The following is a 16,537-nucleotide window of genomic DNA, read 5'->3' as shown; positions in this document are numbered from 1 at the left end:
AGGACACTGTCAATCTTACATCTGTTTTCAAGCTGTTTCCGTGATCATTTACAATTGGAAGTGGCCATGTACATGAGCAGATGTAACTGATTGATCTTCAATGTAAGTCCTGTTTTAAAGAAAAATCCTTTAACATTAAAGCTCCCCAGGACTTCTACATTACTTTTTTCAGATACACTTTCCATGCCTCCCTCCGCATTGAGGTTGCAAAAGTGTAATAATATTTCGATCAACATGTGTGTGTGTGTGTGTGTGTGTGTGTGTGTGTAAGACCTTTCTACGATTACGAAACATCAAGATTACGTGGCAATGTGAGTGCGAAAAATTTGTGAAATTATCTACTTCTGTCAGTATGCTGGCAGTTTATACAAGATAAAAATTATATTCTGTCTTCAGTGCACCAAAAACAATTAAGCAATACTGAAAATTTATTTCACTTGTGATCTATGTTGTTGTGAAATATGAAAAAAAGGTCATATGCAGTGTGACTGCATTGTTATCTAAATATGACCCTTTCCACCACTCAGAAATCATGGTGTGGCAGTGGGGGAAGTATGCAGCCGCCATGGTGAGCACAATGGCACTCATTCCGGGGCATGGCTCATGAGCCAAATTCTGGGCTGTCCCTGCTTTAGACAATCATGTAAATTATACAATGCAGGCTTTCATGCTTAGTATATGTGTACTTGGTGATTATTGTTCTATGGGCATTAGCCCATGGTCCAAGGCATAAATCTCTGCCAAGTTTCATCTTCTAATGAGGCATCATTATAGGCTATAACAAATCCGAAAGTGAAGGTATGTATAAATAGTTCAGTTTGTTGAGCTTGTTTCAGACTGTAACTGCTGTTTGAATCATTATAGCTTCTGATGATGTCTCCAGCACTTGAAGAGGGGGAAAAAATAATTAAAAAATAACTTAAAAAAAGACGTTAGGCAGAGAAATATGCCTCAGATCACAAGTTAATGTCCATAAAACATAAGTCACCTAATATGTAAATTGCAGCATATTGTCATAATTTTCACTGAGAAAATGGACTGTAATTGTAAGACTGACTTAATAACATTCTAGCAAGAGGTCTCAATTATGATCCATAAAACATGAAAACAGCTCAAGTAAAATAAACTTCACCCAGTATTATTGACTAACAACACTGAAAACAGGCTAACTGCATTTCAGTGAACACTGCTGTGTAACATTAAAAATTGTTGCAATGGAATCTCAACTCAAAACAATTTTTTGTAGAATATGAGACAATATTTACAGAAACACACACTATGTCGGATGGATGGTGTGGTGAATAACTTGTCATCTACACATACATTCTGATCTAGGCTTAAATTATTTCTGTTACATCACACATCAGGCACAGACATACAAATAAATCTCTTAAGAAGCTCTGACAACATAATTTAATTGGATGGACAAAAAATCTACTCACCAAGCAACAGCACAACACACATATAAAAAACTGTTGTGATTGGCAAGCTTTCAGAGCCAGTGGCTCCTTCTTCACGCAGATGGATTGAAGGGGAAGGAAGAAACGTGAAGAAAAAGGACTGGAGAGGTCTAGGAAAAGAGGTAGATCTTGGGAAAGTCACACAGAACCATGGGTCTGGGGAGACTAGCCTTTCCTTCTCATCCAATATGGTAAGTCTCCCCTAACCCGCGGTTCAGGGTGACTTTCCCAAAATCTACCCCTTTTCATAAACTTCTCCAGTTCTTTTCCTTCACATTTCTTCCTTCCCCTTCAGCTCGTTGACTGAAGAAGGAGCCACTGGCTCTGAAAACTTGCAGGTCACAACAGTCTTTTATGTGTGTATTCTGCCGCCGCTTGGTGAGTAGATTTTTTATGTATCCAATTAAATAAAACTATAATATTATGCATTCTACTGAGGTTTACAGTGGTTGAAACAGATTAAGAAACTAGTTCCATTTTCCAGGATATGCCAATTAAACCTTGAAAGTAATCACTTTACTAAGTAAAATCTTTTACACACAGTTCTTGTCAATCTAGTTATATGACAGCAATAATGAGGAGGGTGACACAATAGTGTCACTATGGATTTGTATTAATTTGGAGCCAGGTTCAATGGATAGCTTGGATTTGATTCTCTCTTATTCAGCTAAATCATTTTTGGTGAGTACGGAAACAATTTCTTTAATCAAAGGACCATGGTCAGTTCTTTCACCAATTCTAACAAAAACTGAGAGTGTGGGATAGGAAAGGGGTGAGAAGGGAGGGTGCAGAACTGCACTGAATAGACAAGTCAATGTCCCAAATAACAATGTTGAAAATATTCACAGATGAAAATAAAGTGCTGATACAGAGATGAGTGAATTCATCCAGATTGCACAGCAGAAATAGATGTAATAAAATTCTATACTGACCCTGTTCATGACAAGAAATATCTGTACCATTTATAGGAACACTTCCATCTGCAGCATTTACAGGAACAGTTTCATCAGTAGATAATGACTTTGTATGTACTGTTCTGTCAACTTGCTTAGACTTCTGTACTTTCTTTGGTGGCTGTATGACAGAGTTCTGAGTACTACACGATTCCACACTAAAATCATGCTGATCTGATGTAGCAGCTGATGATTTTTTGTATGGAGTGACAAGCAATGGCTGGAGAGATTCTTGTTCACAGGGATCACTCTGCAGATGCAATGGTACGTTATTTCCATTGAGAATAACTCTGAAATACTGTGATGCAGGGTTAGACACACTGCTGTCTCGACTGCTGGAGATATAATTCAAAGCTGATTGATCAAGTGATATGCCCATAACAGATAAAGGGTTCTGAGACGACACTGCACATCCTGCATGCTTGTGTTCAACAAATAAATTTATGTCTGGAAAACTCTGCTTGCAGCCTCCACATATATGCACATCATCTGTGGTGTTTAATGATGGGGCAATCCTCTGGAGCTGTGCAGCAATCCCTGGATTCAAGTGAACTGTAACAAACAAAAAAAGATAAGAAAACTGAGATCATAAAACCAGTTAACTCATAAGTATTTTACAATTATGTATTAGCTGCTCTGTGTGTGTGTGTGTGTGTGTGTGTGTGTGTGTGTGTGTGTGTGTGAGAGAGAGAGAGAGAGAGAGAGAGAGAGAGAGAGAGAGAGAGAGAGAGAGAGAGAGGGGGGGGGGGGGGCACATTGGCTAACAGGAAATGCTGCAAAATGGTTCATTATCTTATATCTCTGGCACGAAAAATGGCACGAAAAAAAGGGTGTTATTAGGAAAGAGACATGTATTAAGCTATCAGACAACATCCAACTGGGAACTAATTACATGTTGGATCCCACAAGATTCCATCTTAGGGCCCTTACTTTTTCTTGTGTATATTAATGACCATTCATCAGTAACATTACCAGATGCCAAGTTTGTTTTGTTCGCCGATGATACAAACATTGCAATAAATAGCAAATCAAGTGTAGTCTTAGAAGGACTGGCTAATAAAATATTTGTGGACATTAATCACTGATTCTTAGCCAAACTAACTTTGAAAAAAACTACATGCAATTCGGAAATTGTAAGAGGTGTCCCCCATATGCCTAACACATGATGATAAGCAGATAGAAGAAGTGGACAATGTTAAATTCTTGGGATTACAGCTTGATAATAAATTCTACTGGGAGGAGCACACCACAGAACTGCTGAAGCATCTAAACAAATTTCTATTTGCAATGTGAATTCTGTCAGACATAGGGGATATAAAAATGAAAAAGCTGGCATACTATGCTTACTTTCACTCCATAATGTCATATGGGATTATTTTTTGGGGTAATTCATCAAGTCAAGCTAAAGTTTTCCAGGCACAAAAACATAAGAGTTATATGTGGTGTGAACTCAAGAACATCCTGCAGAGGCCTGTTTAGTGAACTAGGGATACTAACTACTGTTTCCCAATATATTTATTCCTTAATTAAATTTGTCAATAAGTATTGCAGTAGTTCTATTATATGTTTATTACCTCAAAAATAAAAATAAAGAAACATTTTTTAAATTTTAAGTTCAGTGCATTAATGCAATCTTAGTAAATGAATGTTGTAAAATGATCCTTTCATATAGTTTTCATTTTAAAAAATGACAATCATACCACTTTGGACCTGTGGAAGGTACATTAGCTTATTTAGAATGAAATTTTCACTCTACAGCAGAGTTGTAAATATCTGACATGTATTATTGTTTTTCTGACATGACTTCCTCACTATGGGTCACCTGGAATGCAAGTAAATCTAATCTAATCTAATCTAATCTAAAAATGAGATGAACATGAGTAGTGTGCCATTAATTTAGGCATTAACAGCTAATGTTTCAAATTGCGTGTGTAAACAGATTGGACAAAAATAGGGAAACACCATAAGAAACATGTGCATGAACATAAATGCAAATGGTAGCCAAGCCTGCAGGTTTCGTTGTTGTATCTGATCTCAAATTACACCTGTGCAACGTCCTCAATATGCTGCAAGTCTCAGTCTTGGTCAGAACAGTGTCTTGTGTAGTTGTGAGTGCATTACATCAGAGCTAAGAGAATTCTAACGTGGGCAAATTGCTGGCGCTTGTAGGGTGATTGCTTCTGTACGCAAGGTAGCCAAAGTGTTTTGCATTTCAAGAGGTATTGTATCAAAGATATATACTACACACACGAAAAGTAATAAAACACCACCATGGGACGAAACCTAGGTCAATGTACCAAACAGTTACTTGCAACCAGCTGGCTGTGTGATTCTTATGTTGAAACTTGTATATAGTTGCTGAGAGCCAGTCATATTTAAAACTGTATGACTGGAAGCTGTTTTGAATGCTAACAGGTTTCCTACACTGTGTTAAGCTTGGTAATATGTTATGTTCTTGCTGTTTCCATATTCTTGTCCCTGTTTAAATGAGCACTGTACACAATGCTTAAATCCTCAATAAACTAAATCTTTAATAATTACGAGGGTGAGTCAAATGAAAACCTTAAATATTTTTTTTAAATGTTATTTGTTGTGTTGAAGTGGTACAAAGCTGTATCACTTTTCAACATAATCTCCCCCACACTCAGTGCAAGTCCTCCAGCGCTTACAAAGTGCATAAATTACTTTGGAAAAAAATTCTTTTGGTAGTCCGCGCAACCACTCATGCACTGTGTGGCGTACCTCTTCATCAGAACAGAACTTCTTTCCTCCCATTGCGTCTTTGAATGGTCCAAACATATGGAAATCACTTGGGGGCAAGGTCTGGCGAGTATGGTGGATGAGGAGGTTCTGTTCGAAACTTCTTTGATTTTGGTAATGAGGAATGGCGCCATTCTTTGCTCGCTCTCTTTGTTTCCGGTTTGTGGAACTGAACCCAGGTTTTGTCCCCAGTAACAATTCTTACAAGGAACCCATCACCTTCTCATTCAAAGCGCCAAAGAAGTTCTTCATAAGCATCAACACTACGTTCTCTCATTTCATGAGTCAGCTACCATGGCACCCATCTTGCAGACACTTTGTGAAACTAGAGCACATCATGCACAATGTGGTGTGCTGTCCCATGACTAATCTGTAAACAAGCTGCAATGTCATTCAGTGTCACTCGGCGGTTTTCCTTCACTATGGCTTCAACTGCTGCAATGTCCTGTGGAGTCACAAATTGTGCCTGACCTGGACGAGGAGCATCTTCAACTGAATTCACACCATTTGCGAACTTCCTACTCCATTCATAGACTTGCTACTGTGACAAACATGCATCACCGTACTGAACTTTCATTCGTCGATGAATCTCAATAGGTTTCGCACCTTCACTACGCAAAAACCAAATAACAGAACGCTGTTCTTCCCTGGTGCAAGTCGCAGACGGGGCGGCCATCTTTATGCTGATACAGCGGCGGTATGTGTGCATCTGCACTATGCTGCAACCTACAGGCCATTCTGCACGCTGTTCGTAGCACGCTTACCAACTTAAAGGATAACGGCGCAAAATTTCGATCTGTTATTACAAATTTAAGGTTTTCCTTTGACTCACCCTCATATATGTCAACTTGTCTGGCCTCAAACCACTTTTTTCTTTGTTAATTTATTCTTCTGTCTATTGTGATACTGAAATAGTTATTCCTTATGCCCATAGGCAGAAATATAACCACTTTCAAATGTCAATATATCTGATAGATTACTTCCTGGAAATTCAATTTCTGACTTGTCCCATTTTTACCTCATTTTGAGAACATTAAAACAATATCTGGAACAGGCCATTTCAAGGAGTGGAATGCATGAAACAGTAAATTTGTCAAACAGATAACAAAAGATGCACTTAAGGTTAGATTTGTGGATTAGCTTTTTGGAATACAGTTTTTGAGCTGCTTCTTCAGTTTTTGTATTGTATGAACTTAACTGAAGGATCTGTAGTAGATGTAGATAGTCTACTGGTAGTTTTTAATTTGTGGTATCATACCCAGAAATGATCAGGGTCCTTTGGTAAGAGCCAAGTGGAGGGTCCCAACAAGAGGTTCCCTCGGTCCTGTGACGATCTTGGCTACAGATTTCTGGACTTGTGTTATGGGATACAGAATTGTAGGATTCCTCTTGATAGCTCAGCAGTGCACTACACAAAGCAAGCAGCTAGTAGGGTAACACTGCACCTGTGAATTGCGCATTTTTTTATGGCTAGGTGATAGTTTAAGGTTCTCAGCTGAATGCTCGGCAGTCAATTCACAGAGAGAAAAAGTAGATCATGTACAAAGTAAAGACACTTCAAACGTCAAAACTTCAACTGTAGATTGATAAAGTGACAAAGTCCTTGAATTTACTGTGCTCAAAGAAAGCTGTCACACTCAAATTATGCTCACAATTGAGAGATGAATAAACACTGAAGGATAAAGCTCCAAAATATTTAATGAAGATGGAATGTATATTCAAAAGAAAGGTAAGACACAATTAGAGGGGGAGTGTTTGTTGCAGTCAACAAAGATATTATTTGTACTGACGTCAAAATTGAGTCTGACTGCTTAGTTATCCAGTAACGAGTAAGCAACCTATCAAGTTAATCATAGAATGTTTTTACAGGCCACCAGATTCCAGTGTAACAGTTGTAGCAACATTCAAAGAAAGTCTACGATCAGCAGTACAGAAGTACACCAATCATGCATTAATAGTTTGAGGTGGCTTTAACTTACTGATTATAGACTGTAATATCTATGGTTTCATCACAGATGACATGGACAGTTGTAAAGTAGTTCAGAATTATTTTCCGAAAAGTCTTGAGCACCTAGTTTGACAACCCAGACACAATAGAAATATTTTAAACCTTGTAGCTACAAACAGGCCTGACCTTATCGACAGTGTCAGTAGCAACAGGGATTAGTGATCAAGATGTCATAGTGACAATGAACACTTCAGTTAATAAAGCCATCAGGAAGACTAGGAGAGTTTGTATACTGGAAAGTGAAGATTAGCAGTTGTTAAGCATCATATTTAGACAATGACTGGACATCATTCAGTTCCAGTACGACAGACACAGAGGAATTCAAGGCAAAGCTTAAACTGATCGTAAGTTGCCCTCTGAAAAAGTATGTTCTAAGTAAGAAAAAACCCACCATGGTTTAATACCAAAATTTGGGAAATGCTGAAGAAACAGATTGTTGCACTCTCAGTTCAAAAAACAATGCAGGGATGTCGACAGGTAAAAATTAGTATAAATTCATGTGTTTATAAAAAGTTGATGAGCAAAACATACAACAACTTCCACCATCATGCTGAGAATTCAAGAAAATTCTGGTCTTACATAAAATCACTAAGCAGGTCAATGGCTTCTATCCTGTCACTCATCAACCAGTCTGGTGTGGAAATAGGATACAGGAAAATGAGAACTGAAGTTTTAAATTTTTCTTTTAAAAAATTATTCATGCAGGAGGAGCATACAGACATTTCATTGTTTGACCATCGCACAGATTCCCATATGGAGGACACAGAAGAAGACATCTGTAGCATTGAGAAGTAACTGAAGAGTTGAAAACAAATAACGCTCCAGGTCCAGATGGAATCCCATTTCAGTTTTACAGCGAGTACTCTGTGGTGTTGGCCCCTTAGCTTTCATTTATCGTGAGTCTCTCACCCAGCACAGAGTCCCTACAACTGAACAAAAGCGTATGTGATTTCCGTTTACAAAAAGGATAAAAGAATGGGCACTCACATTATGATCAGCAGTACGGAAGTACACCAATCATGCAACAATAGTCTGAAGTGGCTTCAACTTACTGAGTATAGACAGTGGTATCTATGGTTTCATCGCAGATGACGTGGACAGTCTTGTAAAGTAGTTCAGAATTATTTTCTGAGCATATTTTCTTGAGCTTTTTCTAAGTCAGAATATAATAAATCTCCTTGACACAAGAAAACTTCTGTCCACATATCAGCACTGATCTAGAAAGCATAGTTCATGTGAAATTCAGCTTGCCCTTTTCACAGACCATGGATGAAAAGTAACAGGCAGAGTCCACGCTCCTACATTTCTGGAAAGCATTTGACACAGTGTCCCACTGCAAACTGTTGGCAAAGATTTAAGCAATCTGAATAGGTTCTGGGGCATTTGAGTGGTTCAAAGACTCTTTAAGTAACAGAAGCCAGTATGTTGTCCTGTATGGTGAGTGTTCATTAGAGACAGGGTACCATTAGGAGTGGCGCAGGGATGTGTGATAAGATCACTCTTGTTCTCTGCATACGTAAGTGATTTGTTGGATAGGGTGAACAGCAATCAGCAACTGTTTGCTCATGATGTAGTGTATGGAAATTGTCATCATTGAGTGACTATAGGAGGATACATGATAACTTACACATAATTTCTCCTTAGAGTGATAGATGGCAGCTCGCAAGCGGAAAAAATGTAAGTTAATCCACATGGGTAGCAGAAACAATCATGTAATGTTCAAATATAGTATTAGTGATGTGATGCATGACATAGTCATGGCAATTAAATGTCTAGGCATAACATTGCAAATTAATATGAAATGGAACAAGCACATAATGTCAGTAGTAGGGAAGGTGAATGGTCAACTTTGGTTTACTGGAAGGATTCTAGGACTGCGTGGCTCATCTACAAAGGAGGCCACACACGGAACACTCGTGCAACTTGAGTACTGCTCGAGTGTTCTTGTTGGGAATGACACTGTAGGAATCAGACAAAAGATGGACATCAGTAATTCTAACTGCCCTTGAACAGAACTATTTCAGATGAAATATTTATTGAAATCTCCCTGTACAGTCAGTTTCCATTTATTTCTACCAAGTGTTATCAATACCTACATTCACATTTACATGTACATGCATATTCTGAAAGCCACTGTGAACTGCTTGGCAGAAAGTACTTACCATTCTACCAGTTATTTGGGCCTCTTTCCGTTCAACTCATGTATGGAGCACAGTAAGAATGATTGGCTAAATGCCTTTGTGCTTGCCGTAATTAGTGTAATCTTGTCCTTGCAATCACTACAGGAGTGATACATATGTTGCTGTAGGTTATTCTTAGATTTAACTTGAAGCTGGTTCTAGAAACACTGTAAGTGGGATTTCTCAGAATGATTTAGATCTGTCTTCAAGTATCTGCTAGTTCAGTTTCTTTAGCATCACAGTGACACTCTCTCTATGGCTAAACAAATCTGTGAACATTCATGCTGTCCTTCTTTGTATACATTCAATATCCCTTGTTAGTCCTGTTTGGTACAGGTCCCACACGCTTGAGCAGTATTCTAGGACAGATTGCATGAGTGTTTTGTAAGCAATCTTCTTTGCAGACTGATTGCATCTTCCTAAATATTCTACCAATGAACCAAAGACTGCCACTTGCTTTTCCTACAACTTAGTCTATGGGATCAATCCATTGCATATCCCTACAAACTGTCACTCCCACATATTTGTATGAGTTGACTGATTCATACTGTTACTCACTGATACTTCAGTCATAGGACACTATGTGCTTTCCTTTTGTGAGCTAGATAACTTTACATTTCTGAAGATTTATGGTAAGGTACCAATTTTGCTTCCATTTTGCCCCCCCCCCCCCTCAATTTCAGCCCCTTTCACTGAATGGAGTGTTACGTGGTTCCAGACACTGTGTAATAACAGACTTTGTGCATATGGAATACAAAGGGATAGCTGTCAGGTGCAGATGCTCAAGCTAAGTGTACCACAAACTGTTCTATGGTGACAGTTGGTCAGAATGAATGTCAGGAATATTGGTTGCTAGCTGGCAGCCATAGCTTGGCCCATTCTCGTGAAGTAGTGCCATGGGTGGCTGGGTAGTAACATATCTTTCCCAACAGTCCTACTCTTGGTGTGTTATGAGGTATTGTGCCCAAACATGGAGTCTATAAAAGGAAATTAAAGCTTTCCACTGACAGTTGATACATATATTGTCAGAATGACCACTACTGTGGCCACCAAGGGACTGGTTTCTAATGAAGTGTTACCACGGAAAGGGGAATCGCTAATTCTGCCACTGTTAGTTATGCAGTATTTGTGTCTCGAAACATGAGAGCACATCAATCTGCTTTCTTCAGGTCTATTGTGGTGGGTGCTCAGTCAGGTAATGGACTGGGTTGGACGTGACAATTGAGAAGAATCACTTGCACAGAAATTGTCATGTATCCTCCATTGAACAGAGGAGAGGAATCTGGAGGTACTGAACGAGACATCAATGGCTGAGCTCGTTGCATGTGCTACAATAAAATGAGTTGGAACACCATTGTTCAATAAACATAGCTTAAGATCTGTAATTACTTGTTCTATTAGATTGCTTTGGTTAGATATTTTAATACTGCCACAAAAAGGGTTGTGGACATTGAAGGCCCTGAGGAGGAGGAAAGGTGGAGACCGTCAATGGGTCAGGTTACCTATAGCTTGGTATGTCTGCTCCCTTTCTGGAGGGAGATAGACATTACAGTAATAAAATCAAGTCACAGCCTCTAATGGTATATAGAGCAGTACTTGATCACTGAAAATATCTGTAAGTACCAATACACAGACACCATCTGAAGCCCTATCAGGGCCAACTCTATTTTATTTTAAATAGGGATGGTGATTACTGGCATAGGGACACATATTTGGACTGAGTTTCTTGAAGGGCAATAGATATTTCAGGATGATATGGTGGCAGGATCCCGACAGGTGGTGAAAATAACCATTAGAGTTCCACTGGATGGTAACTGTAGGTGTACCCGAAGGTTGTGGGAAGGAGGGAAGAATCAGGTAAGTGTACAATCTATGCATTTTTCTCATTTATTTGCATACAAATGCTGACTCCCAGTTTTTCATTTTCACAAGAGTGAGATCAGGTGTGTCTGATACATATGCTTTGATAATCTGAATTCGAACATTTTAAATACAAATTAAATTTGTTGTTTGACTTATTTCACATTATCTTTCACTATTTGCAATAAAACTTGTCATAAGTCATAACATAATGTGTATTTTCAAATGTTGAATGCCCCCTTATTTCACTATATCAACATTAATAAATATATATTTTTGAGAATTTTCAAGAGCTTACCAGTATTGTGCATAACATCACATATATTCATAGAATATGATGCAGACTGAGTTTTTCCAGTCAGGGTGCAGGGGAACACAAGCAAAGCCACTGACAATATTTTGTATTCACTCTTCATTAGTAGAACGATATTCTGCTAGTAAAAGGGCGAATGGCCTTTCAGACCACGATGCACAAATCTTAACATAAAAAGTTTTTGTACTCAAACAAATGTTATATATAATTACAAACTATGTAGGAAAGCTAATACAATGGCAACAGAGAGTTTCTTAAGACTTGTTACGAAACAAGAGTGGCAGGATGTTTATAGTGCCGATAACATAGCTGACAAATGTAATGCTTTACTTAACACATTTCCCATGCTCTTTGAAAGTTGCTTTTCATAAGAATGTTCTAAACAGGGTACTAGCAGTAAAAGGCAGCCTGGGTGGTTGACTAGTGGAATAAGGATATCATGTAGAACAAAGTAGAAATTATATCAAAATGTTAGAAACAGTCCAATCGAGCTAAAGTAGCTCATTACAAACAGTATTGTAGGGTGCTAAAAAATGTTTTTAGGAAGAAAACGAGTATGTGGTATGCAAACAGAATAGCTCATTCACAGGATAAATTAAAACCACATGGTCAGTTGTGAAGGAAGTGTCCAGTTAGCAGCACAAGGTCAATGATATAAAGTCAGTTCATAGTAAAAGTATTTCTGTTATTGATAAGTCACATATATGCACAGTATTTAACAATCACTTTCTGAGAATTACTGGTGAATTAAATAAAAACTTAGTTCCTACAGTGATTCATATACCTCTCTTGGAAAATGTGTTTCTGAAATTGATGTCTGAAATACTCCTCTGTGATACTGACAAGGGGGAGATTTATTTATTTATTTATTTACATGTCAAGTTTCGTACGACTAAATTGAGCAGCAAATCTCCAAGGTCATGGAACATGTCGGTACACAAAATTACAACATAAAAGTAATAACAGATAAAAATAAAATGTTTATGAATCTGAAAAAAGTCAATCCATAAGTTTAAGTAAACGCAATCAACAATACAACAAGAATCAATTTAATTTTTCAAGGAACTCCTCAACAAAACAGGAGGAGTGACCCATGAGGAAACTCTTCAGTTTCGATTTGAAAGTGCGTGGATTACTGCTAAGATTTTTGAATTCAAGCAGTAGCTTACTGAAAATGGATTCAGCAGTATACTGCACACCTTTCTGCACAAGAGTTAAGAAAGTCCGATCCAAATGCAGGTTTGATTTCTGCCAGGTATTAACTGAGTGAAGGCTGCTTATCCTTGGGTATAATCTAATATTGTTAACAAGAAATGACAGTAAGGAATATATATATTGAGAGGCCAATGTCAAAATACCCAGACTTGTGAACAGGGGTCAACAAGAGGCTCGTGAACTTACACCACTTATTGCCCGAACCACCCATTTCTGAGACAAAAATATCATTTTAGAATGCGAAGAGTTACCCCAAAATATAATACCATACAACACAAGCGAATGAAAAGAAGCAAAGTAGACCAATTTTCATGTCGAACGATCACTCACTTCAGATACCATTCAAATAGCAAAAATGGCAGCATTAAGTCTTTGAACAAGATCCTGAATGTGGGCTTTCCATGACAGTTTATTATCTATCTAAACACCTAGAAATTTGAACTGTTCAGTTTCACTAATCATATGCCCATTCTGTGAAATTAAAACGTCAGGTTTTGATGAATTGTTTGTTAGAAACTGTAAAAACTGAGTCTTACTGTGATTTAGCAATAGTTTATTTTCTACAAGCCACGAACTTAGGTCATGAACTGCACTGTTTGAAACCGGGCCAATGTTGCACACAACATCCTTTACTACCAAGCTAGTGTCATCAGCAAACAGAAATATTTCAGAGCTACCCATAGTACAAGAAGGCATATCATTTATATAAATAAGGAACGGGAGTGGCCCCGACATTTATTCCTGGTGCACACCCCACTTGACTGTGCCCCACTCAGACCCCACATCACAGCCATTCTCAACATTGTGAATAATGACCTTTGTTGAGTCAATAATCAAATCACTAACGACTAAGGGCTCTCATGGCTCTGGTGGAGTACCTAGCACAATATTAAAGTACTATGCTGCACATGTCAGCCCTGTATTTAGCCATATTTGTAATTTTTCCTTTAAAAATGGTCAGTTTCCTGAACAATTAAAGTACTCAGCAGCAAAGCCGCTTTATAAAAAGGGAGAAAGGGATAATGTAGACCATTGTAGAGCAATTTCTACCCTATCAGTGTTTACTAAAGTTATTGAAAAGGCTATGTATGTAAGGATAATTGATCATTTTATTTCACATAATTTGCAATCAAATGTACAGTTTGGTTTCAGAAGTGGTTTAATAACTGAAAATGCTTTATTCTCTTTTCTCTGTGAGGTAATGGATAGATTAAACAAAAGGTTTCGAACAACAAGCATCTTTTTTTATTTAACTAAGGCATTTGATTGTGTTGATCACGAAATATTGCTCCAGAAGTTGGACCATTTGGAATACAGGGAATAACTCACAGTTGGTTCACCTCTTACTTTAACAACAGACAGCAAAAGCTTATTATCCACAGTGTAGAGAATTACTATGATGTGAGTGGAGTGCACAGTCAAAAGGGGGGTGCCCCAGGGATCAGTGCTGGGGGCGCTCCTGTTCCTTATTTACATAAATGATATGCCCTCCAGTATTACAGGTGTTTCTAAAATATTTTTGTTTGTTGATGACACTAGCTTCATAGTAAAGGATGTTGTGTGCAACATTAGCATTGTTTCAAATAATGAAGTTCATGACATTAAGCTCATGGCTTGTAGAAAATAAATTAACGCTAAATCACAGTAAGACTTAGTTTTTACATTCTCTAAGACACAATTCAACCAAACCTGACATTTCAATTTCAAAGAATGGGCATTTGATTAGTGAAAGTGAACAATTCAAATTTCTTGGTGTTCAGATAGATAGTAAACTGTTGTGGAAAGCCCACATTCAGGATCTTGTTCAAAGACTTAATGCTGCCATTTTTACTATTTGAATGGTATCTGAAGTAAGTGATAGTTTCACACGAAAAGTGGGCTACTTTGCTTATTTTCATTCGCTTGTGACATATGGTTAACTCTTTCCATTCTCAAAGGATATTTTTGGCCCAGAAATGGGCAGTTCAGGCAATAAGTGGTATAAGTTCACCCCTGTTCATTAGTCTGCCTATTCTGACATTGGTCTCTCATTATACATATTCTTTACTGATGTTTCTTCCTAACAATATCAGCTTATTCCCAAGAATTTGCAGCTTTCACTCAGATAATACTGAGCAGAAATACAATCTGCATTTGCATGACACTTCCTTGATTCTTGAGCAGAAAAGTGTACAGTGTGCTGCTGCATCCATTTTCAATAAGCTACCACAGGGATACAAAAGTCTTAGCAGTAATCCAAGTGCTTTCAAATCGAAGCTGAAGAGTTTCATCATGGGTCATGCCTTGAAAAATTAAGCTGATTTCTGTGTTATATTGTTGATTGTGTTTACATAAATTTACGGCTTGTCTTTTTTTGGATTCATAAACATTTTATTTTATCTGTTATTACTTTTGTGTTTTAATTTCATGTACTGACATGTTCATGACCTTGAAGATTTGCTCCTGAATTTGGTCTTATGGACCTGGATGCACAAAATAAAATAAATAAATATTTCATGGTAAATCTATAGCTGTAAGCTACAGTCTTCCACTCAACAAACTTTGGTAGCAATAACTGGTTTGAAAAATAATTTCCCTTAACAGCAGTATAGGTACTTACATAATCAGTGTATTACTTCCTCCTATTTCCACTCGTCGTTTCTAAGGAAGTTCTTGAAAGTTTACTATCATGTCAAAAACATAGCTATTACAAAGTCAACTGCTGCAGCATGGTAATGACTTCTGCGCATATATCATATCATACTCCATTTAGTTTCCCTATTACAAAGCGTTACGCCTCCCCATGTAGCTTAGTGGTCTGTGATACGTGGCTGCTGTACAGAAGACCCAGGATCAATACCTGGTACTACCAGGGATATTTCCTTGTTGGTAGGATTGGTGAGGGGGTGCACTCAGCCTTGTGGGGCTAACTGAGGAACTACTTGCATGAGAAGTAGTGGCCCCAAGATCAAGACAGCCGACAAGAATTAAGAGAGCCATTTGTTGACCCTACGTCTACCCTACTGCATCCAATTATGCCACTGGCACAGTGTGACATGGTGGTCAGTCATTTCTGATTGGCCCATTGGGGTCAAAACACAGAGCTTTGCTTTGATTCAGTAGCAGCATTTTCTGCACGTCCACAATTGTTGAAGTTATTCAGTATGTTTGTTAGGGAGCAAACATTTGGGGCCCAAAGATTCCAGTAGCTTTACGGGATAAATAAGTATTTTCCTTTCTTTTTTTTAGCTTTGTGGGATAAACAAGCATTTTCCTTTCCTTTTTTTTAACTTTTTTTAATGTAAAACAAAACAGTTTTATTTGGTGTGAAATGCTTCAGTTCTTAAAGGAAACTTGTAATCCTTATAACATAACAAATCCAGAAATTAATAGAGAATCAGCTAGGTTATTTAAAGTTGATTCTTCACTGCTCAGATAAAATTTGCACCAGCCACAATGCAGCACCACTGTGAATTCCATTCTTGTGCATGGAATGAGTAAGTTGCTGATCATAAGTAGCTGGAAATCACTATGTCTACTGCATAGCAACTGGATGCTCTGGGAATGGTTTTATTGTGTGGGTTACTGAGAGAAAAATACCAGAGATACCAAACACACCTCAAGAACTATCCTCTCTCATGAATTCTGTCTCCTCTCCTGGAAATTTGGAACTTATCAATCATGGTCAACTTGTGAACAGCATGTCAATGGCACATGTAGGAACCTTCACAGTGCAGCAGGGATCAGGGAGTCCTTAGGGTACTACATATATCACTCTAACCAACAAGTTTGGGGCAGTAACTCCAACT

The 16,537-nt window shown here is 38.0% G+C and overlaps 1 protein-coding gene across 1 annotated transcript in view; it reads right to left on the bottom strand.

Moving 5' to 3' along the window:
• LOC124798878 (gastrula zinc finger protein XlCGF48.2-like) overlaps window positions 1-16,537 on the bottom strand; it is a 310,319-nt gene that overhangs the window by 263,939 nt on the left and 29,843 nt on the right. Inside the window, exon 2 of the mRNA XM_047262410.1 lies at window positions 2,204-2,965. Within this exon, the coding sequence (XP_047118366.1) occupies window positions 2,204-2,965 (762 nt within the window). The remainder of the gene's footprint in view (window positions 1-2,203; window positions 2,966-16,537) is intronic.

Source organism: Schistocerca piceifrons, chromosome 5, assembly GCF_021461385.2.
Source record: "Schistocerca piceifrons isolate TAMUIC-IGC-003096 chromosome 5, iqSchPice1.1, whole genome shotgun sequence".
NCBI lineage: Eukaryota > Metazoa > Arthropoda > Insecta > Orthoptera > Acrididae > Schistocerca > Schistocerca piceifrons.
Note: the sequence above shows the minus strand (reverse complement) of the source record. Positions and strands in the feature narration are given on the sequence as shown.